Consider the following 23924-nt stretch of genomic DNA (forward strand, 5'->3'; position numbering starts at 1 on the left):
AAGATTGCAGAGGCTGTAGGGACTGCTCAGAGATGTAACACTGACTGTTTGCACGCCCTCTTGTGGTGTGTTTTGAAGTAACTAACTCGGTTAAAACACTTTGATTTGAACCACTCAACCTCAATTAGGCTTTTACTTTTATAGGTGCTGCGCTCAGATTATTATGAAAAGCAATGTCTACGAGGGCCTTTTAATTTTATACTTATGTGCTATAGTTTGGCTCTTGAATGAATTAGGTTACCAGCCCCATAATAACCTTTCAATATTTAATATTAATCAGTTACCAAAATTCTGATGTTCAGAGAAGAAGAAAATAAGCATTTATTCATAGTTTGTTTATGTACAGACACATTTTTAGTATTGTGATCTCTGAGGGGATATTTAATCTAGCACACATTTACTTTTAAATATGTTTTAGCAAAAACTGAAAAAAAAACAAAAAAACAACTCTTGATTTGTGTCTTAATAATTCACCCATGGCTATGTAACACAATCTACTCTGTATATACTAATGACCTTAGTCTCAAAAGTTCCATCATTTCCATGCCTCTGGCAGTGGGAATAAACTGACTGTTCCCAGCCTGTGACCTAGAGCAGTGCTTAAACAGCTTAAGTCCTCAGTTACCTAAGAGCCCTGAGCACAGCTGAAGGCCCATTCAGTGGACATGAGAGCATACGATAAGGAATTCACACGGCTTTAGCGCTGGCTCCCGACTCCTCCACACATGCTGGGTCCCAGTTCGTGGCAGTGGACGAGAAGGGTATTTCCACCAGCCGTGGGGGCAGCAGTTGCTCTCCTTCTGTCTGCCCGATGGCCCTGGTCTCCGTGTCTCTCTCATGGGTGCCCGGGTAGTGCTGAGATACACGCTGGTGCCAGCTGATGCATCTAGTATTGCCAGACTGGGAGACAGAGAATGACGCACTCTGTGGCGGTCAGGTGTCAGCTTTGTAGTTTCTCTGGTAGAGACTGAGATTAGGGTAACGGGAAAAAATTAGTTGAAAAAGTGACTTGTTCAGAGCATCAAGGGTGTATGCTCTTGAAGCAGAGCTTATCATGATGCAGTGTAGTACATGAGACAGTGTAGTATAAGAGACAGTGAAAGAGAGCAAGAAAGAGAGAGATAATTCATGTAAGGGTTTCTGTCACTATATACATCTCTGATGAGTCCTGAGTTTTGTTTAGGCCAGTGGGTAAATGTGAAAGAAAGCGAGGGAGAGCAGAAAGAAGAGTAGAGAGAAGAATGTGATGAAAGTGAATTCTGCAGGGCAAAGCCAAGCTTTTGTAAACAGGCTTTAACCAGCTTCATCTGAAAGTATAAAAGTCAGTTCATGAAATGACTTGAAATGGCCCACAAGTATGCCCCAAACAGAGTCTGAAAACAATGGCTTTGACAGAAGTATAATAAGTGGAAGTGGTGGAAAGATGTGGTCAGGCCAGCGTGCTTTATGTTTGAGGCCATCAGTTTAAACAGGAAATATAGGATTGTGGATCTACTGCTTTAGGCCTTAATACTGGAAGCCCATCACTAAGCTCATCCTCTCTCCCTCTCTCTCCTCCCTCTTTTTCTTTCTTTTTTTTCTCTCTCTCTGTCTGTCTCTCTCTCCTCTTTCACACCCACATACACATGCATTTCTCTACTAGATCTGGCTTTGGAGATGATGATGTGGTTAGATGGATGGGAGGGGCCCTGTGTTTTTCCTCTATGAGCGATTTGGTCACAGCTGAAACTGTAAACTAATTGACCACCCATACACTGCATTCCTCTGTCCCTGCAAGAAATTGTGGTTCAGTACTGCGACTTTCCTTTCTATCTCTATCTCTCTCTCTCTCTCTCTCTCTCTCTCTCTCTCTTTCGCTCTTGCTCTTTCCCTCTCTCTCCCTTTCTTTTTGTCAACCAGAAACATGCAGTCTCTTAGATATACACCCCCCCAACACAGATTGGTACAGAAACATGCACACACACACACACACACACACACACACACACAAAGCAGGCAACAGTTCGTATGCTATCAATCAGGCCTTTAACCCCCCTCCTTTACCCCCCTCTACCTCAGTTTTCACCCCCACCTGAGAAAAAACCCCAGTGACTTATGCATGCCTCAACCAGTAAAAGTCTCTCAGACAAGCTGTCACTAGCCAGCTGCAATCAATAGCATCCCCATTACAAGCCACTATCAATATACTTCAACCAATACAATGACTATCAAACTGCCACAAATATCAGTTTCCTTTAAGACGAACTCTAACCCCAGCTTCCTTAACTTGTTATTTTATTTTTCTTTGAGCCATTAACAGGGAGGCAACATCCTTTTTGTGCTTGACTTCAATTCTGCTGCCAAACGTCAATATATATTTCGTTAGCTATGCGTGAGAATGAGGTTTTTTTTTGTGTGTGTGTTTATACTGAGGTGTGTGTCTGTTTGTGTGTGTGTGTGTGTGTGTGTGTGTGTGTGTGTGTGTGCGCGCGCGCGCGCGCTTAACATTGCATATCGTTGGGTGGCCCACAATTATTCCTTGACTGAGAAATACGCTCTTGTTATCAGTGCATCTCCATGGCGCAGACATGATAGAGTCTGCTGCGCTGAATTCTTGCACATTCCTATTCATGTTCCCATTAATCTCGTGCTACTCACAATGCTAGCGTTTGTAAACTAATCCCAAAATGCAGCACATTTCTTTTAAGTGTGTGTTACACACGGACGTTGACTCCCAGCGCTTGCGTTCAAGCATATCGCACAGCGCACAGCGACCTGGTACGGCCGCATCCGTTCGCCCCGGAGCGCTTTTCCCTCGTCTAGGGTCTGACAGCCGCAGACCAAGACAAACCCCCGGGCTTCGTCCCGCGCGTGAAGAGCGTCGCCGTGTGCCAGCGCGCTTTGATCACGCTCTCGAGCGCGGCGCAGACAAGCACCGACGCCTTGTGCGATACTTCCTCAGCCTCCACCGGGAAATTCCAGCAGCTTCGGGAGAGAGAGCCTTCATGTCGGCGCGGATTGCACCTTCAGCTTTTGCTGTAAATGCCAAGCTCTGAGGAGGGGTAAGACGTACTGCTTAGACCTTCGACCCGTTATCATGATCATCGTCATTTTAAATAACAACATGATTTATTTTATTCCCGCCACTTATTTCAAATGAAACGTGTCTGAAATAAATCCGGTCAAACCCAATGGCTTACTCCTAAAGCTGACCTCAGTTGTAAGTCCCATGATGTAATAATTTTATTCGCTAGCTCTGGATAACCGGATGCTAATACTGCAGTTATCACTGATCCTGCGCGCCTTCGCTCAGCCAGCTACTTCTAGGGTACAGCAAGATTTAATTACAGATGATCTCACGAGAAAATACCTTGCAGGGCTTAACTGCACATGCCTACATGTCTGACAAGCTATTTCAGGACAATTATCAGGAAAATCTTGATGCTACAAGCCGGTATGTGGCGTGGCGTCTTGTTACGACATGCTTTCAGCTCTGGGGCCAACAGACACGGGAATGCCTTGTAGAGGCAGCCGGCTCACTGTCGAGGACAAAGCTACATTTGCCGAAACGGAACCTCAGCAGTAATTCTTCTTTTTTTTTTTTTTTTTTTTTTTTTTTTAATATCTTATATGGAACTCTGAAGGGGTATTGAATAAAATACATTAAGACATACAACATAAGTCGTGCAAAGGCAAATTGCTGCCTTTGAAGATGGTTATCATAGAATATTCTCTCTGTTTGATGAGCTCTGTGTTATGCCTCTAGGGACTCGATGGCAGCCAGAAAAAAAGGCTTCAAAGTGAATAGGCAACGGAAAGCCATGGGCCGGAGGATATGACTTCAGTCAGAGACGGGACACTTTGGAATGCTGGTGTCTTTTGTCCCAGGTCCTGATGTGAACTCCCAGTCTGGAGGCAACCACTATGGCCACCTGTGAACCACCATTATCACCAATACTCATGCACAAACACACACACACACACACACACACACACACACACACACACACACACACACACGACGACATGGACCAATTAAGGCTCCTGTATTCACGCTTCCATTCAGCCATAACAAACAGGCCCTGTGCTGCTGCTAGGACTGCCGTCCTTCTGTCACACTCCTCATTGTATGTGTGTGCATATGTTCCTGTTTAGGTTCTGTGTTTTATAGACTGTACATGTATGAGTTGTGTATGCGTTTATGTGTTGTGAGCATGTGTATAGACTGTATGTGCATCTATGGGTTGTGTGCATGTATAGACTGTGCATACATGGATTATATGCAAGTGTGTAGTCTGTGTGTGCATGTATGTGTTGTGTGTGAGTGGATTATGTGCCTGTGTATAGACTGCATGTATGGGTTATGTGTACATGAACAGAGCATGTTGCCAATTATAATCAGCTCTGCTGCAATTTCTTGCTCCTCTCTCCCAGTCAAGCCTGACCAAAATCATGAATTTCAGTTTGTGCTGCAAGCCAAAATGGAAAACATAAGAATAGAATTTTGAAGCAAGACTATGTGATTTGTTAATACACAAACGAACAATAAAATAATTGGAGGAAACATCCGCTGCATGTTTGCATAGCATATAGTATAATTGTTGATGTATTGTTTATATAATTATTTTTGTTGATATAGGAAATTGACTGCAATGCTCGGTCAAACATTCATGCTTATAGACATTTGCTTCATGTGCTCTATTTGCTAAAATCTTAAGCCTTTCGAAGAGGGAGCTTGAAGCCCAGCTCTGAAAGCAGCAACCAACATCTGTTTTCAATTACACTGGGAGGGCTGAAAATGCCTCTTTAAAAAGGCCTGAGTTTGTTTGGCTGTTTACATTTGCACCGCTGTCCCCGCCCAGGCGGCAGCGTGGAGGTGGGACCAAGCAGCAGCCGGCGAACCAGAGGGCAGCATCAGCCATCACTCAGCAGGGCTCCACGCCACCCACTGCGCTACTGATCGTATCAAATGCAAACACAGGCTGGAGCGGTTTACTCGCTGGCACGCAGGCCCGCCACTGCCCTACGCCCGGCTGTGGGGAGCTGCTCTCCCAACACATTCCACTTGGCCTGCATCTCAGAAGGTCTTTAAAGCATTGCTGGAGGCTTTGTCATGCCTGTTACATTTCCTGTTACATAGGCTTTGTCATGCCTGTTACATTTCCTGTTACATAGGCTTTGTAATGCTTGTTACATTTCCTATTACATAGGCTTTGTCATGCCTGTTACATTTCCTGTTACACAGGCTTTGTCATGCCTGTTACATTTCCTGTTACATAGGCTTTGTCATGCCTGTTACATTTCCTGTTACATAGGCTTTGTAATGCTTGTTACATATACTCTCTTTCCCTCTAGGGTTTTGACACCAGATTCTGGACCATTTATCAGTTGTCAAATGACAGTAGTGGCTAGGCAGATTATTTTGATGACAGTTTACCAGTCATATCCAATAAACATAACTTTATATGCTATAAACATACTGTACATTTTCAGTGCATTCTACCAAAAAATACATTAAAAAACAGGAAAATTCAGATGATCATAAATGTTACCAGCCTTCAACATTCAGCCTTCAACATTCCAACCTAATCAAGCCTTATTAAGCCTAAATACCATCTTACCTAATCTAATCATTATTAATCAAAGTGTACTGGTGGATATTTATATCCTTACATAATGTCTTTTCCTGGTTATTTCTGTCCCTACTGGGACAGATTTTACTGTATTTGATTGTACTCATAGCCCATGAAGTTATTCACCAACTACAGATATTGCATGTTTGCTTCTACGTATAAGCTTGGAAATAATGTTTAGTTTTGAGTCTGGAAGCAGTGCTCTGGAGTGTTTCTGGTCAGCTCTTAACACTCTTATAGTGCAGCCATTATGGGCTTAGAAACATGGATGCCTAAATTAGACCTGCTCTGCACTCATGTCACAGTCAATCCCTACCATGTGGAGTGACGGGGACCATGAAGCCACAATCGTGAGGCCCAGCAGTGCGTGCATGTGTGTGTGTGTGTGTTAAACTATAGCTCTTAGCAGGGTCCAGCCCACCTAAACCATGGTTTGAGCATTGCCAGTGCCACCATTTTGGGGAACAGATTTTTTTTTAAATTGTTTTGTGTTTTTCAACCATTTTTATACTGTCAAAAATGGAAACTTGTGGTTGTAAAAAATATTGAAAATGATGGTTAATTTTTTTAACTTCTTTGTCATTCAAAGAAAGTATTTGTGTGTGTGTCTGTGTGTGTGTCTGTGTGTGCGCGCGTGTATGTGTGTGTGTGTGTGTGTGTGTGTGTGTGTGTGTGTGTGTGTGCGGTGATATTGTGTGCATGTGAGAGATATTGCAGAAAGAGAAAAGAGAGCCAAATCTCATTCTGTGTGCCCTCCTGTGCGTGTCATTAGCACTGTAAACTTCCACCCAGTGAACAAAACTCTTCCTGTTTAGAATACAGTTTGTCTCTGATACCAAACTGGACAGCATTTACCCTTAGCCACTGACCTGCAGTCAGTTTTGCATTTCTTATTACAACTATGTATCCTAGGCTTAGTGGGTGAGAAACAGTTCCCCAATCAGGTCTTTAAGGCCCATTCTGTATGGTCTCCTCCCTGGGACACCTGATGTCATTCTTATCTCACTGACAGTTAACTGTTACTGCTCTGTGTCAGTGACGCAGGCTTCGGGAAAACGGGAAATGATTAAAAAGGGGAGCATAAGGGAGGGATGGTGGGAAGGAGAGCACGAGAGAGATAAGACGGGGGGATTTGGTTAGCTTGTCCTGATATGATAGGAAGGAGATGGCTCCTCTGGGTATCATATGGAAGTCTGTGGCTCATGTGCCTTGATAAGTGACAGAACCCATACTGAAAGATTTGCCTTATCGCTCCTTGACTTACGCCTTACTTTTTGCCAGATCAGTTCTGAGAAATATGACCTATATTACCAAACATCACCATATATCTCATACACATGGTCTGTTTGCTATTGTTAATGAAGTCCTTTCTGACAAATATGTCAGTTTTACAAAAATCATTTACAACTACAGCACACGATTCTACATGTTCATAGGAAATTGAACATCTGTGTACATATAATAAACCTTTTAAAAGTAGGCTTGTAAAAAAGTGTTCAACACAGAAACTGAGGGAGACAGGCAGAGAGTAAAACTGAACCGGGACTAAGAGAATAGAGCATACTTACGGAAAATAAACATCAGAAGAGGTACTGAAGAAGGAACCTAATGGGAGAATCTTATCTTCTGATATTTGTCCTTAAATATCCCAAGTCATGTCCCCTTTCTCCTCTACACACTGAACCTTCCTCCCCAGGCCTGTTCTGCTCAAAGCCAGACAGGGACAGGAAGTTGGGGGACGGTTTGGTAGTGGTCTGGCCTCTGACCCCCTGAACTGCAATACTTTGTGCTTTGAAGTTTGGAAGGAGAATCACATGCAATTACTTGTGATATAAAGCACATTCTCCAAGAGTGCTCAGCCCATGCTGAGCACATCCTCTCCTTCCCTTTCACACACACACATAAACTCAGTAAACTCTATACACCATATAACGGCCCATAACATTCACAGCCTTTCAAAAAGAGATTGTAGTTTTTCTTTAATGTACACACACTTTGGAGAATGCTGAGGGAATGAAATTTTGTACATTTGTCAAATGTAAAAACTATTCACCTAAACATTAGGAATTCTGCAAATTAGGTTACTGCAAAGAAATGTTTACTGTTAAAAAAGTGGTAGCACAGACATATAGCATGTGTTTACATAAATTCATCAATAATGTAATAATAAATAAAACTAATTGAAAGGTGCTGAAGAGCAATTGTTTCCTTCCAGTCCTTACAATAACAGCACCTTTGCCATAATCATTTCTCTTAATTATTCCTCTTGCCTATCTGCAAGCTCTGATTAGCAGAGTTTCACACTGGACTGTATGTTGAGGTGCCTTTTGTAAAAGTTTTATTGAAATAACATTTATTTAGTTCTCTACAGAGACAGAAGGAATTATCTGCAGTCTGAATCCAAAATGATTCCCTACTTCTCATGAAAAACATTACATGTGCTAATGAAGGATTTTAGATTTGAGTGCAGCTCAGACCAGGGCCAGTAGTTGTACTATGCAGTATTATGTCCATGCAGACAGACCAAGTAGCTTGTGACTGCTGTCCAAGAGCATGGTCAGGTCTTTCAGTGAAATCAATGCAAATAAATGAATTATTAGACAAAAACAACCTTGATTTAAAAAATTCTATTAAACTAAATGGTACGCATTAATAAGCTCAGGAGTGCTATCAGTCTAGGCTACTGATGAACCTATGGACTAGCTAGCATTCTGAATGTTTTACATAGCGAGAATTAGCTTGGTATCCATGTGGTTGAAAGAAACAGATAAATTTTTCTTTTCAACAGCAAATGTTAAGTCACTGGTATAACTTTTGGAAAGACAAAAGTAACAGAAATATATGTAAATGGTTAATCAGACAGCCATGTGGAGGTAGTTTCTCCAACTTTTGCATGGTACAGCTATTGAAATTGCATGACCTAACCAAGTTAGTGTTCTAGAACACATCTTGGTGTCTCCGTTGAGAACGTGCCGTGTGTTGGGAAAGGTCCCAGCGAGCAGTGCATTCAGGGAGGGGTGGAAAAAACCTCTGCTTCCTCTGGAGAGCAGGAATGTGAAGCATTCCCTATAGCAACCGCAGACCCTGCAGTCAGAGGGGAGATGGGAGCAGGGTGTGTGGTGAAGAGAAAGAGAGGTCACTCTGCGCACTTTCCCCTTCTATTTTATCTCTCACACCATCATGTCTTTATTCACTTCTCTCTCTCTTTGTCTCTCTCCCGCTCTCTGACTGTCTTTCTCTAAGTTTTCAATTCAGTTATAAATGAGCTTAATTGGCATGTAAAAACCATATTGTATTGCCAAAGCTTTCACAGATAAACGGAAGTAATGTACACAAACAGTAACGTACACAAAGACAGATGAACAGTGCGATGTACATGTAATGTGTATACATATACTGTATATATACTCATACATACAATACATTATCTCATATAACTCTTTGTCTGTGAGTCTGTTTCTCTCTCTCTCTTTCTGTCTATGTCCCTGGTCTTTTTTAACCCTGTTGAATAAATATGCAATGCGAAGTGTTGTAGAGTGGGCAGCTCTGCTGTTTAGTTCTGAACGTTTTTCATGTATGTAAATTGTCTCATAAGTGGATCAAAATGTATTCTGCACATATATCTGTGTAGTCTTCACTGAAATTTGTGCTTATTTAATTGAAATATTGTACTTTTTAAACAAGTCCCAAAGATCATTTTGGGTTTCTCAAAAGCATTTTAAAGCAAACATCATCTTTAAATAGTAGAGCATGTATTACACTGAAAACTCTCATTTAAGATGATCTTAACACTACGATGATTTTGGGAAATGCAGCCCAGATTATTCTGCTTTCTAAATAGTATGATGGAAGCACAGAAAATATAAAAATGGGATTGTTGGCTGTATTGTGTGAACATTAAAGAGAAAGAGAGAGACACATAGAGGGAAAGAGAAAGATGGAGACAGGCTGATGATCCTACTTTGCCAAACAATAAGCTTCCTGTGTTTTTCTGCCACTGTGCCAACCGTAGTTACAGCACACTCTTCCATCCACCCACACATGTACACCTACACACACACACACACACACACACACACACACACACACACGCGCACACACACACACACACACACACACACACACACACACACACGTGCAAACTCACCAAACTGTCTTATACACAATCTAACATCACAATCACAACGCCTGTGCTCTCAAAGCAAAGCACTCTTCCTGAGAGACACAGTGTTTTCCTTTATGTCTCCCTTCCGCTCTCTCTGTCTCTTATCTTTAAGGAAAAGTTCCTCTGACCCCTGGCGGGACCAAGACTCAAAACAGCTCTTGCTGGGGGCTGTGCTTCCTTGCACTTGCGTCTTGAGGTCTTGATTGGTTTGAGGAAGACACAGCCAAGAGCACTGAGATACTATTGTACCATTCAGAAGAGTATAATTCATACTTCATACTACATACTTCTTTACTGGCAACATGAATGCAATAATTTATTACATAGTTCTTTATTAATTTATATGCATAAATATAAATAGTTATGTATATAAAAATCTGAATTAAATCCCTGGAGATAAACAAATATTTCACTATATTTTCACTATGTATTATTGTAATTAGGTTCATGTTGCTTTGATTTAAATACGTAAATATGCATAGTGATATGTATAAAAATATGACTCCTTGAGGATAAACAATTAGTTCCCCATACAGAAATGCTATACTCTAATTTGATTCATGTTGCCTCCCACAGACCCAACAAAATATCAAATATGTCCTTTTCACACAGGTAAAGTTATAGTTCATTTTGGTGTCTTTAGTTTTACATTTTTAACAAACAAAATTGTTAAAACTGTAAAATTGTCATGTTGCACTTTTATGATATGTCAAAATATTAATGCTTATTAAGACATTTGGGGGAAATTTTTTTTTCAGATGTTTCAAATGGTTGCAGGGCAGGATTAAATGTCAGATGAAGTGAGGAAGTTGTTCCTTAGATTACTGAGGAATATGCTAAAGTTGCTTTACTAGAGTAAAATAAATGTCATCAACAGGATGTCCAGTAATTCCATATTTTTGTTTACATGTAATGGAAAGAGCTAATCATGAAGTCCAGCAGAAGAAAAGTTTCTTTCAGCAGAAGGTTTATGAGTCATGATGAAAAGCACAGGCAGAGTGGCAGCACCTGGAGGTGACACAGAAAGATGGGATGGACAGAGGAAGAGAGAGAGAGAGAGAGAGAGAGAGAGAGAGAGAGTGAGAGAGAGTGAGAGAGAGAGACAAATAGGAGGAGAGTGAATGAAATGGAGAGAGAGCTTATATCTGCAGGAGCCGGGGGGGAGTGTTTGTATATGGAGCTCAAGTCTTTATCTCCAGCCTGTACTGACGCCGTGCTCTTCCTGTCTCAAATCTCTGCTGATTTACTCTCTCTTTTGCCTCTCCCTTTCTACTCGTCCCTCCTCTTCCCTCCCTCTCTCCCTCCCTCTCTCGCTCCTTCCTTCAGAGCAGTCAGCCCCTGAGGCACCCTGCCTGACTGTGCCACCCACCCCCTGCCCCCACTGTGTCTCACTCCTGGAGATTAGATCCAGTCTCTGTACCTGCTGACGTAAACAGCGGTTGGCCAAATGCACGCAAAGCCCATTGCTGTGGGTAGGACATGCCTTTCATAAGGGTAGTGATGTACACAGGGACTTGCAATCTTTGTCTCTGACTGCCCCCCCCCTCTCTCTCTCTCTCTCTCTCTATGTCAACAAAAAACATAATGTTCCACAGAAAACTCCAAAGAAATACTCAAACCCTGACAATGTGCAGCACACAACTTTTCCAATGATCTGTAACGCAAGCAGTTGTGGTTGTTCTCTTATTTTCAAACATGCTAAAGTTCATTTTTATTGCATGAAGTCTTTTTTTCTAACAGCTGCTATAACAGCGTGCAGTTAGCAATGCAAGCCTAGCGATTGCCAAGTCAATAACCACCACCCCATCCCTCAGAAGTACATCATGATCACAGGACAGCAGGACCAGACGCTGGGTGCCTGCGCTGGTGTGGGCACTGAAGCTGATCCACCCCCGTCTGGATCTGAGTGGCGCCTCACACCCCGAGTGCCCACCAATGGGTGCGTTTTTCCACCTTTCCATTGTTTTCTGTCCCGTTTACTTCCCCAGTTTCTTAGATATCGCCCCCCACCCCAACCACTCAAACACACAACCACCCAACCCCTCCATCCAAATTCTAAACATGGGCAAGTTGAGAAAGCACGTACGGGGTGAAAGCTGCACAGAGAGCCTGGGGTCTAGCATTGGCCTGCTTGGATGGATTCATATGAATGTCTCACATGACTGTTTCATCTCACCAGGAAGCCCCCAAGAATCCATTACCTAGAGGCAGGCCAAAAAATTGGTTTAGAGTGTTTAAAACTTTTGATTGGACATGGGGGTCTTTTTGTATTACTAACACTGTGGGTGATATAAAACAGCTCCGTTTCGTTTGCTCATCTTATAACGTCTGATTTCAAGATACAAAGAAGGATGGCATTCTTTTTTATCATGCATGAATGTCAACTGAAATTCATGCACAGCTGGCATTTGTTTAGAAATGTGGACACAGAGAAAAAAGAACTGACCAGCACGCAAAGAGAAAAACAGATGTGCTTTCATTATTTAGTTCATTTTAATTGCTGAGTGATTGTCTTGGCCTGAACTGTACATTTTAACTGTCAGACTGACCTGAACTGATATAACTAAGGATGATCATATAATATTTCATAGCTAAGAACTTATTGCATCAGACCACCTCACACACCCTGACATAAGGATCTTATGTAATCTTACAACACTGATTTGGTTGTGCTGTCAGTGGATGGATAATGGTGGTTTTGTGCATGTCCTCGACACATTAGATTTGGCAACACTTCCAGTTAGCTTAGCTGCTAAGCATTAGAATTAACATTTATTGCCACATTTATAGTCCAGACAGGTTTACACCTCTTCAAATGTCTAGAGGTCTGTAAAAGTCCACAAAAGAACAAATACCCTCTAGTAACCAGCTAGTTAGGTACAGCTAAACAGGGAGCCATCTCTTCAATCTACCTAAAATCACCCATGAAAGCTTGCTTTCCCCATGGATTCCACTCAGTCACAGTCTTGCTCAGAAATTCCCATCTTGTGCCACGTTGGAGTATCTGTCCCATGTTTTCCCAGCAGATCCTCATTGAGGGCTCTGGCTGTCTCCCTCACTTCACCATAAATGTGACTCCACGTGCTGAAACATGGCTTTGGAAGCCAAAACCTTTCCGAGTAGACAGATTCCATAGACACTGTCTGTCTGAGTTTTGCTGTTGCCTTGGATGTTATTGGCAGTCAAACCTCAATAACAGTAAAGGTCTTTCCTGAGTTTTATGCAAGTTTTCATTCTGGAAAGAATAGATGCACATTTGATATGAATAAACTGAAAGACAGTGTACATGTAAATATTTCAAAATGTAATGTGAAAGTTAGTGATGAGTCAGAAGAGAATCCTGCGAGAGTTATACAGCGTATACCAGCAAAGCGTAAATGTGCTTCCCATTTGTATTTTTTATCCAACCTTAAAAATCACCTTGGAATTCTGGGAATGCATGCTGTCATTTTCTCCATTTTCTTTTTTACAATAATGTTTTTATTTTCTCTTGAGCATTCTCGAGTGTATGCTTTGGAGTCAGAGAGTCTGATTTCTGTTAAGTTGAATTATAAGCTCGGGAAACAGTGTAAATGTGCTACAGAGCTTTTGTCTTTTATCCAGCTGTGTCTTCTGGGAATCCATTTAGCCCACTATCCTGAGATCATTTTCATCCTGCAAAGGTCACTGTGTGTGTCCCGGCCCTCCTCAAGGGGGTCTTCATGAACTCAGCGGGACTTCCTTCACTCACTGCCTCTTGCCTCTTTCCCATTGCCCCATCACTGGCCCTGATGTTCCTGTACTGACTGTGGCTAGACCCCTTGCAACAGTGGCTATGGCTGTCCAGAACTAGGGTGGACGTAGGGGCTATTTTTGGAGGTGTTGTAGTGCTGTGGTCCCAGGCTCCTTAGCTCCAGCCCCTTTCTCCTGATAAATGATGTGCAGGGGAATGAGTGGCAGGCGAAGCAGTTATTAACCTGACGCCAGGCTAGTGCGCTTATCGTCTGCTCTGAGAACTGATAAGTGACTGCAGCAGTAATGAGGATCCCACCACTGGTTTCGAAGGGAAAGGCCCATATACAGTACTTTACTGAGATTGAACCAGGGTAAACCTGACCCTAAAAGCAATATTGCAACTGTACTAATGGGCTGATATCATTCAGTTTGCATTTAAATGTATTAAAAATCTATGTGAATCCATTTGTAAATTTGCTAATCGAGTTTCACTAAAATTGGAGCCAGCATAGTTTTCATTAAAATGTTATGTATGAGGTGAATTCCAAATGCAATAAGACAATGTAATTACCCAAAAACAAAACTCAAGAAAAATGGTTCCTGTCTACTAACTGAAGACAGCAGGTGCCATCTCTATATCTCTATATCTCCTCTGTCAGCCTTAGCCAGTTTGAATTTATCAATAATAGTGTTTTTACTCTGTTTTAACAATAGAAATTAGATATAAAGTTTATATAGCACATGTCTCTAGATTTACAAATGTGTTCCATATCCATTACTGGTTAAGTAATAGCCTACATGTAAATGTTAATTTAAAACAAGTCTGTAAATGATAAATGAGTCAAAATATAGTCAGCCAAGACAGGATCACAGATCTCTGCCTCCTGAAAAGTCTTTTTAAAATGTTTGGTCAGAATAGTAAAAAAAAAATATATAGCCTATGCTTAGACCTGTAAGGGACGGACCCTAATTTACGCACTAATAGTTTTATACACAAATAACCCATTGACGCGTCTCGCTTGCACCCTATCCTTTAAAGGGTGGACTTAATTGTCATTGAGTTCTTTCCTTCTCAATGGAGAGACTCAATACCTAGGGAACCAATTGGAGACCTTCTCTCCTGAACTTTTGTTACTGTGAGCAGTCAGTGTATTATGGGGCGTGTCTTTACTTTCCTGCACATGGGTAGAATTAACCCTTTCATGGATTTTACCGACGCTCTTATAGTTAGTGTTACAACCAACTATATATACTACAATAGCTAATAGCCACAAGATATTATAATGGCCATAATGAAAACATCATATTTATTATTACATGGAAGAACATCGCTATAACAATTAGTGTAGTGCATGAAAAGATAAGCCATTAATCATTAATGTAATAAATAATTTTTGTTTCACTTTATTTTGGACTATCAATGATTTTACTGTATGCTAGAACAGTGTATTTCTGTCAGACTATTCTCTTTATATATATATATATATATATATATATATATATATATATATATATATATATATATATATATATATATATATATATAATTACACAAAATTGTTTTTACTTGAATATGTTGCGCAATTTGCTATCTGAACTTTGGGTTGTTGGGGGGTGTCTTTGTTCATAGGTTTTGTTTGTTTGTTTTTTTTCCAAGTAAGAAAATACACACCCAATGCCGGTATCTTAAATGTGGTGCCTTTAAGAGTTCAGAAACTTGATACCGTGTTTGCGCAACAATCAGCGCGGCTCGCGGCCGCCAAAGTGTCTAGACTAGCACATGATGGGAATCAACCAATGGCTCCACTGCACTGCTCGGGGGCCCCGTGTGTGTGACTGAGTGTATATCTGAAGAAGAAAGAGCGAGAAACGGCGTGAAAACCAAATCGAAGAGTCCCGTTAATCTTGTCTGGTGCACAGCACGAAAGTATTTGCAAGGCCTGGATGTTGCATGTGTTCAATCCGCCGATGGACCGGTTGTTTTTCCGTTTGCGAGAAGCCAGTTTTATGCCATGAGAAACGAGTCGGAATGTGAATTCTGAAAGGATTACTTGGGGTTGTTTCACTCGCGGAGTTGCACCACTCATGTGCCTAGCGTCATAAAACAAGGTGTTTGGGGTTTGTCTGAACTGACTGATCTTCACGGCGGTCGCCGCTTATTAATATGTTCTGGATATGAAATGTCAAAAAAAAGCTAACGCCTTGGATATCGTGCAGGAATGTCAAGCTCTCCACGCTTAAAGCAAGCCAATAAATCAACTTTCTCATGCTCACGGGGCACATTAGTAGACTATGCACCTTTTGTGGGCAGTAATGTGCTGTAATAACAGCACCGCTTCGCTACAAAACTGATACTATCGCAGCACTCGAGTCTAATGTTGTGGTTTGGTCAGAAGAAATCTGTCCACGGCTGTGTATGTAGGCTCGTGCACGGCATTTACACACCGTTGATGTCGGACTACGACCGCACAAACGGAATCTTCACGGTTCTGACCAGACAGAAAAGCGAATGAAAACCGCTTAAACTGTCGTATGTTCAGGACGAGACGCACGGGTCTAGTTCGGCGACTCTGGCGAAGCCGTTTGATCCCTGATGCCGAGGGGGGCGATGGAAGCACCAGGAGCAGCGAGGGTGGTCCCAGTGATTCAAATGACAGCAATCCAGAGAAAATCCCCAAAACGGAATACGCAGCGGAGTCGAGAGTGGGGTTGTGCAACCCGGGTTTAGCGGAAAGTGCGGAATCGGGGATCATTTTGGAGCATGATGGCGGTACCATGTGTAGCGAGCGGCACGGTGTACCCCGCTGTGAGGGAGCCGACGGGACACCGGTGACGTGTTGTTTGTTTAAAGACCTTCCTAGAAGCGATGTGCCCACCCGAGACGGACTTTCTTGCCAGTGGGAACGTGAAAACACCAGAAGCCGAAGGGGTTGTGGACCTAGTGCTATAGATGCGAAAACGCGCGCACTGTTAGAGCAAGAGCTCAAAATTTGTACTTACGCGTTCCTCAAAAAGTTGAAGGAGAAGTCTTTGGATGTCTTACTAGAGGCGGTCGAATGCAAAGGTGGGGTGCCAGGTGACTGTGTAACGGTGCATCAGACCGATCTGCAAATTGGGGGGCAGGCGGCGTCTCCTCAGTACCTGCTGTGTAGGCTTTTCCGCTGGCCAGACCTGGCGCTCTCCACCCAGCTGAAGGCGCTGTGCCATTGCCAGAGTTTCCAGGCGCCGAACGGCCAGCCGGAGTGTTGCAACCCTTATCACTACAGCCGCCTTTGCAGCCCAGGTGAGGATACTCAAAAAAAAGACGTAAACCCTTAAGCCTTATCTTTGGATGGACGCAGATTTTTAATTCGTGTCTGAAGGTCCTTGTAAATAGAAATGACATTACCTGAAGTATTCCTGAATAGTTTCACACTCCCCGTCCATTTATTTGATGTTGTAGCATATTTCACTGATACACATAGCAGGATAACAGGCATGCTGGGACCCAGTGAACGCAACCACTATGAGCTGCACATTCAGAAAGCTTTAATGACTGACTTTACTGCCATCAGCATAATCGGGGCAGAAAATGTAATGATGGATTAAAACTAGGCTGACACCAAATAGATTCAAAAAATGTCCTGCTATTTGTTTGGTCTGGGGCCTGTGAGAATTTAGCTCTGAGTGTTTATTTGGAACTACAGGCTAGCAGATTGTCTGGCCAAAAGGCAAAAGGCGTAACCAAAAACTTTTTGCAGTCTTAACAAAAATTATGTTAGCACGCACACAATTCCATGTAGCGTACATCAAATGAGATGACATAGTGATAACGAAGTTTCCTACAGTAATCTGTTGAAACGCATTTGGTGTGAAATACATAGAACAGGGTTGTTCTGAGAGACACTCCTAATCCATTTCCCTACTGGTAACTCGGTTACTCAGAAAAAAACTCATTGCTCATTACTCATTACTCATTACTCATTACCCATTACTCATTGCTCAGCTCCTATTGCTGCTGTCTAGTCAGTATATAGTCGTTCTGATGACAGAATTTATTTACAGGTTGTAAAAATACCCTAAGTGTTATAAAGTGACAGTCCTTAATTCTGTGAAGACCCTAACTGAATAATTCTTCTTAACTCTTCTTAACATTTATTGATGTATTGTGCATTTATACACCTCTGTTGACTTTAAGTCTAATTACAAAGTTGCCCTGGGAGCTATGTAATAATATGTATATAAACCAGCTGTCTAATGGGGAGGCCACAGAAAGGCAACCCATGTACTTCTGCTGTCACTCATTAAAAACAAAAGACCTGGAGAGATCTTTTCAGCACAATTGACAATGAATGGATTCCCATCATGCCTTGCAGAATTATCCAACCAAACATCAGGTTGACTACTAATCACAGACCTATATATGTTTAACCTTTTTTAAAAACCTTTTCAGAATATGATTTACCAGCCAATTCAACAGACTATTCAGAGCAATACAATTTAACCAGACCTTTCTGTGTTCTCTCTATGGCAGGTGATGTCATCCTTTTACTCTGCGCTGTCAGTTGTGATGATTAGGTTTCACAGTTTGGATGAGGACCTGCAATTTCATTTTTGTAACATGCAGGCCTGGTACAATCATAGTTTCAGTGAAACCAACACATATCCAAGGAGAACCTGTTACAATGAAACAGATTATTGCATATGGATATTTAGGTGACTGTGTCTGACCAAAACAGCTGTGTGGGTGTGCATTTGGACAGGGTTGATGCTTTTGTGGGGCTCTCTTTAGTTCTGGATGCTATATGAAGAAGGCTCTAATGCAAGCGCTCTGTCTTTCAGATTCACCCCCCCCTCCTTATTCACGGATGTCCCCTACCATGGGCTCGGAGTCTCTGGGTAAGATATTTGCATAATTCTGCTTTGTGACACTTTCAACTGGACACATTAATATTCTTGCAGATATTCCTGGTTGTTTGTCCATTAGCTACTGTGAAAATGCACTCAATATGCATTGATGGCATTTTTTTTCTTTTCACCTGTAACAGAATGTGTTGATTCCTTTATAGAGCCTTCACATTCAGCATTGCCCCACACTGATATTGAGGCAAGGCGTTCACCCCACAACTCATCTGGGGGTCACTCGGGTGAGTTGGCCTATTTGTAGTGAGTTAGGGATGTCTGTGGTGAGATACATTCACTGCTTCTGCAAGACATGCTGACCATGCTGGTTGTATGAGTTTCTTGAAGATAGAGGTCTTTAAGTCTCTCATTATGTGTTGGATTACCCTTTATCAGCCTTCATGAATGGGGCATGTTTGTGCAGTGCTTGCTGTTTGAATGAACTGGTCTCTTAGCATGAAAGCCAGGCCAAACATTGGTTGACTCTTGTGCTCATAAAGGATTTTCAGTCTCCCTTTGTGCACAACTGTAGATGTTTTTTGTGACCTTTGATAGAGTGATAAAATAGATTTTATAGGGGACGGAAAGTTCACTTTCATAGGAAGAGAGCAGTACATGTAAAGGAAAGGTTAGCATAGCTGTGTGGCTGAGATCTACAACTACGTCCTCATGGATGTCCAGACAGTCTAGATCTCAGGTGATGTCAACACACAGGAATCAGGTAATCCATGTTGGCATAACTGTGATTAACATGATTAATGGGTATAGTGATTAACTGGTCCAGGTTTGGTGGGACATGGAGTAGAACCAAGTCATAGTCTGCCTTAGGGGTAATCTTTACCTGATTTGATGACTTGTGTAAAGATTAATAAACAAACCAAAGAACTTAGGATAGGGATTTGCTGTTTTAAGTCTACTTGTGGGATACTTTAAGGTGCTTTCTTTCATTTATCTCATATATTTTTCTTTTTGTTTTAATCAGCGTGGTTTGCAAAATCTGTCCAGTTCCTTTGCGTCGTGACGCGTTGTCGCTTCATGCCTATGAGCACACATTGTCTTGTGTCTCCTCTGCTGCTGTTTTCTGGCTCAAGGGGTTGACATTTGGGAAGTGTCCCTTTTCAGATCTAGCTTCTTAAGGCTTGCATATACCCATGGAACACACACACAGATCCCACAGTTCATCCTTGAGGCACAGCTCTCCGAAGATGACATTATAACCAGTAACGGGCAGTTTTGTGAGCGTGGGCATCGCAGTGTCCAGCGGCCAAAGGAAGTTGACCGGCACCGCATAATTACCCAGCCTTTTGTGGTCCGAAGAGAAGGAATAAGATCCTCTTTTGGTGTGTCATATATGGCTCTTGCTCCGTTATTTGCATGTTGTTGTATCCTGCCGAGTTTTGCAACGCAGGCTCCAGCGAAGCCAGCCAGTCGCATTTTAAAATAAGGTTTAAATTACAGGGCTCGCTGTGGCTTTTCCTCTTCCTGACTGAGCACGAGCCAACACGCAATTTGACTAATGAAATCCTGCCAGCCTGCGTGGAGATTCTTTACAGATGTTGACGATGGACGACCCTATCAATTGTTGGAAAATTGGCTGCTGCTGTGTTTCGTGGAATATATGCCTAAGTGCAAGTTTTTGTTTGGTCAGTTGTCAGTGGGTGTTATACTGTGTGTAGTGTTCAGTTTCCATTTGTTTGTGTGTGTGTGTGTGTGTGGGTGTGCACCTCCCTGCATGTGAGAGAGAGACAGAGAGACAAGCAGAGACAGAGAAAGCACATCTTTCTCAATTGAGTGTTGTGACACAGAGAAGTATCTGTCTTCTATCATTCTGACATAGTGTGTTTTCTTCATTTGAGGACAGGATCGATATGTAGCCAGTCCGTGGACTTCCATAACACATCTCCTTGAAAAATGAGAACTGGGCCGACTTTCATATTTGGATATTAATACCATGTTATAGTACTACTTGGTTAATTCATCGATTTAAAACTGTTCTGTATAAGATCTCTTTTTTTTCTTCTTTCAAATCAATAACTGAAAGACCTCAGAGAAAATGGATTCTAAATTCAGTTCAGAAAGGTTTACCAACTGAGAAACCGTTGCTACTGCTTGTAAAATCCATTGCCACCGTTCAAGGTATTGCTTACTGTGTGATGTGTGCTAATTGCATGCAGAGGGCATTGATTTTCAAAATTGTACTCAAAACTATACTTACGCACACACACACACAGGAGCAGAGTCTTACTTTAGTAACAGTATGAACTTCATTACTATTCCAGCTTTGTGGTGCCACGCTGATTTTGGCTTTCCCACTGCCCTGCCTCCTCAGAAGTCCATCACCTCTTCTGGCATGGTGGAAGACTTTAATCTGTGGAAGGGGGAATCTAATATTTGGCTCAGCAGGACAGACAGCACTTCTTACTTCTTATGTCTTACCATCAGCACCCACCCAGTTTGCCATTTTGTGGTATTGGTTTGGGCAGTGAGCGCTCAGACTTCTGATAGCCGCGCATTCCGCACCACCCATGAACATCTTGAATAGTAATACATGCTTGGTGAACAGTTTGTTTATTTTATTTTATTTTATTTCATTTTATTTATTTACTTACTTTTTTTGGATTGAAGAGTACATGTGGAAAAATGTAGAGCGTTTCCTGGAACCCACACTTCTCAGAGTAGTGGCATGGGTCAGCAACAGTGTATTACCACAGCTCAAATACCAGATACTTCTAATATGTGAGTTACGGATTTGTTTTATTTATGAAGTGCCCTGTACACAAGCAAGGTCATATAATGTTTAATGATATACTTTGTTGACCAGCTTGTTTCAGTAAACAAAAAATCTTAAATTTATGAAAGATGCCATTTAATATAAGAAACAGTCATGTTCAGCAGTTACGTTTTTGCCTGCTAGTATTCAGTACATTTCAGTACTTTTAATAGTTTCTGCTGTTCCTTTGAAGTCAATCATGATCAAATTGCAAGATTGCCTTGGTGCCCCAAATACCAATAAGAAATTTGATGACCCTCTCTCTCTCTGTCTCTCTCACTGTCTCACTCCCCCTCTCTCACTCTCTCTCTCTCTCTCTCTCTCTCTCTCCCTCCCCTTCTCTTCCCCTCTATTTGTCTTTCTTTCTGTCTCTTTTTGTCAATACCACACACATATATACACAAACACAGATATTAATTACTGTCCATATTTACACGTTGAGCTAGTAATCATTCCTCTTCATATTTCCACATCAAGCCACAGGGAAGAAGTGCTCGCAGAGCCTGTGGGTCTCCCTACACCGTCCTTAAATGAGCCTCCTTCCATTAGCTGTGGTTTTCCGGGTGCCTGACGGGGCTGGGGGGTGAGACGGGGTGAGATGGGGGCACAGGCCTGGCCTTTTAGATCCTCCCCCTTCGGGCAAAGCCCAGAAAGCAAAAATAATGCCATCAGTCTGTATCCCAGTTAATCAGAGCTGATAGGCTGGCGGCTGGGGGGTCAGGAGGTCACAAGCCTGCACCAAATTGTCAGGGAGCTGAATGCCGATGCTGGGAGGGGGAGAAGGGTCCCTAGGCAGCCCCCGCACAACTCGCCGGAATGCCGGGGGGTAAGGGGGTGTGTCGAAGGTAGAGATGACAGAGCTTTTTAGGGGGAAGCATCAAGGGGACCTTTGAAATGGTGGGGAAATTAGGTAGTGCTTCCGCTAAGTGTTTCTTAAAAAACAAACAATTGTGAGAGCAGATGCAAAAAATGCTGAAACGACTGACCCCATGCTGCAAAACAGCATACTCCTGCAGAAGGAGGAGCTTGTCATGTTTGAGAAAATAGGCAAGAAATGTCAGTGCTTGTCTTGTTCTACTAAAAGGCTGTTGCAAATACAGGAATTTGCTGTTTCTGTAGTAACTATGTGTGAGTTAAGTAATTGCTATTCCAGTGTAATGCTCTTACCGATGTACTGTATTTAGACTGTAGTATATTTGATTACCAGTACAGAGTTTTTGTATGAGAAAAAGCACTGTTTGTACACCATTGTTACCAAGACCTACATTCATAATTTTAGCAGTTATTTCTCTTATGTAAATGCAGTATTTCTGGTTTCTCACCTGCAGATGGCAGTATATCTCCCTCCTCACTCGCAAACCCCCAGTGGTGTAATGTGGCATACTGGGAGCACCGCACACGCGTGGGCCGCCTGTATCCCGTGTATGACCCCTCCCTCAACATCTTCTATGACCTACCTCAGGGCACGGGTCTGTGCCTGGGCCAGCTGCCCCCACCGGTTCGCTCGGGGGCCGCAGGCCGTACTCGCGCCAAGATCGGCCACGGCATCCTGCTGACTAAAGAAGCCGACGGCGTGTGGGCGTACAACCGCAGCCCGCACCCCGTCTTTGTCAGCTCGCCCACGCTGGAGGCTCCGCCCCGCTGCCGGAGCCCCACTGTCCGGAGGGTGATGCCTGGCTACTCCATCAAGGTGTTTGACTACGAGCGCTCCCGCGACGTCTGCCGCTGCAATGACCCCACACACCCGGACGGCCCGTGTGACCCTGACAGTGTACGCATCAGCTTCGCTAAGGGCTGGGGGCCGTGCTACTCCAGGCAGTTCGTTACGTCATGTCCATGCTGGCTGGAGATTCTGCTCAACAATCACAGATAGCACAGACAAGCAAAACTGCACAAAGATTCATGGTGCCCACTTTTAAAAATAAACCACATTTCTCTCTGTCACACCCACACAAACACACACACACACACAGATTTACAAACACAATCCCAAAATATAATCTATCTAGATTTAATATAAATTTTTATATATGCATATTCTAAAAAGTACATTAGACTTGTAAATAATGAGTCATTTTTACAGTGTAACTATTTATGTATGCAATGTGTTTAAGGACTTGAGGAAAAGGGTGATGCACTTTGGATTCTGTGTCCACATGGAATCTTTCAATGCCATTTTTGCTAATGGATGTATACAGTGAACCTGGTTTTGGTGTATAGTTTTCATATACTATCAATATCCAGAAAAGAATAAGTACCATGGACACATTGATAATAAAGTATTCATGAAATATGTTTATTGTCATTTGTCCTCGTTAAGATTTTTGATTATTTAAATCCATGCATAATATGACATAAAATGATTATGTTCCTTCAATGCTAAAAAAAAAAAAAAAACCATTCAATTTCTGTTATACTTAAGCTTTATTTTTGCAAAGGGAGAAGTTTACTTATAAGATGTCTAACAAAAGAATGTAACTGAAGTTTGTAATTACAGTTAGGGGGGGGGAAAAATGAAAGAACTCTTAATGAAACGAGTTAAGATTTGACCTTTCCCAACTCCTTAGACTGACAATGACGATTACCTAAAATCTCACAGGACGCCCAAACGCTTGCATTCCTCCATTTGGCTGGCTGCAGCGACCTCTAATCCACTTTTTACGGCGTATTAGAGTGCTGAACGATATGGTCCGTGGGCGCGCACCCCGGGGTCGGGGGAAGCGTTCTTTAAAAGCTGTTGTTTGTTCTGGCCGGAGCGCCTGGCTTACTCAGCAGTCTGCCT

General features: G+C 42.4%; 1 protein-coding gene and 2 long non-coding RNA genes across 4 annotated transcripts; 2 read left to right on the forward strand and 1 right to left on the reverse strand.

The window, feature by feature from the left end:
• Window positions 1-28: 28 nt before the first annotated feature.
• Window positions 29-16618, reverse strand: LOC145653177 (uncharacterized). The gene is made up of 3 exons (XR_014119516.1): window positions 16492-16618; window positions 7181-8696; window positions 29-967 (listed from the first exon to the last, which is right to left on the reverse strand). It is a non-coding gene; the product is annotated as an uncharacterized LOC145653177 (long non-coding RNA).
• LOC118240447 (uncharacterized) lies at window positions 2533-5390 on the forward strand. Its single transcript, XR_004775418.2, has 2 exons — window positions 2533-3041; window positions 3746-5390. It is a non-coding gene; the product is annotated as an uncharacterized LOC118240447 (long non-coding RNA).
• smad6a (SMAD family member 6a) lies at window positions 15247-23435 on the forward strand. Of its 2 annotated transcripts, XM_027004771.3 has the most exons (4): window positions 15256-16774; window positions 18313-18369; window positions 18540-18617; window positions 22471-23435. In XM_027004771.3, exons 1-4 carry the CDS (start codon window positions 16024-16026, stop codon window positions 23013-23015), a joined length of 1431 nt encoding a protein of 476 aa, XP_026860572.2. In that variant the 5' UTR covers window positions 15256-16023; the 3' UTR covers window positions 23016-23435. The 2 variants fall into 2 exon arrangements, with proteins under 2 accessions (XP_081562155.1, XP_026860572.2); XM_081706029.1 differs by lacking the exon at window positions 18540-18617 and having other exon boundaries at window positions 15247-16774.
• The last annotated feature ends 489 nt before the right edge of the window (window positions 23436-23924 follow it).

The sequence above is a fragment of the Electrophorus electricus genome, chromosome 23, assembly GCF_041902795.1.
Source record: "Electrophorus electricus isolate QZ-2024a chromosome 23, ASM4190279v1, whole genome shotgun sequence".
NCBI classification, from domain to species: Eukaryota; Metazoa; Chordata; class Actinopteri; order Gymnotiformes; family Gymnotidae; genus Electrophorus; species Electrophorus electricus.

Excerpts from the sequence above, each read along its gene's own strand:
- smad6a (XM_027004771.3), top strand. The coding sequence starts at position 16,024 with ATGTTCAGGACGAGACGCACGGGTCTAGTTCGGCGACTCTGGCGAAGC. Across the intron at positions 18,370-18,539 it reads CATGGGCTCGGAGTCTCTGG|AGCCTTCACATTCAGCATTG; the intron begins GTAAGATATTTG and ends ATTCCTTTATAG. Across the intron at positions 18,618-22,470 it reads CTCATCTGGGGGTCACTCGG|ATGGCAGTATATCTCCCTCC; the intron begins GTGAGTTGGCCT and ends TCTCACCTGCAG.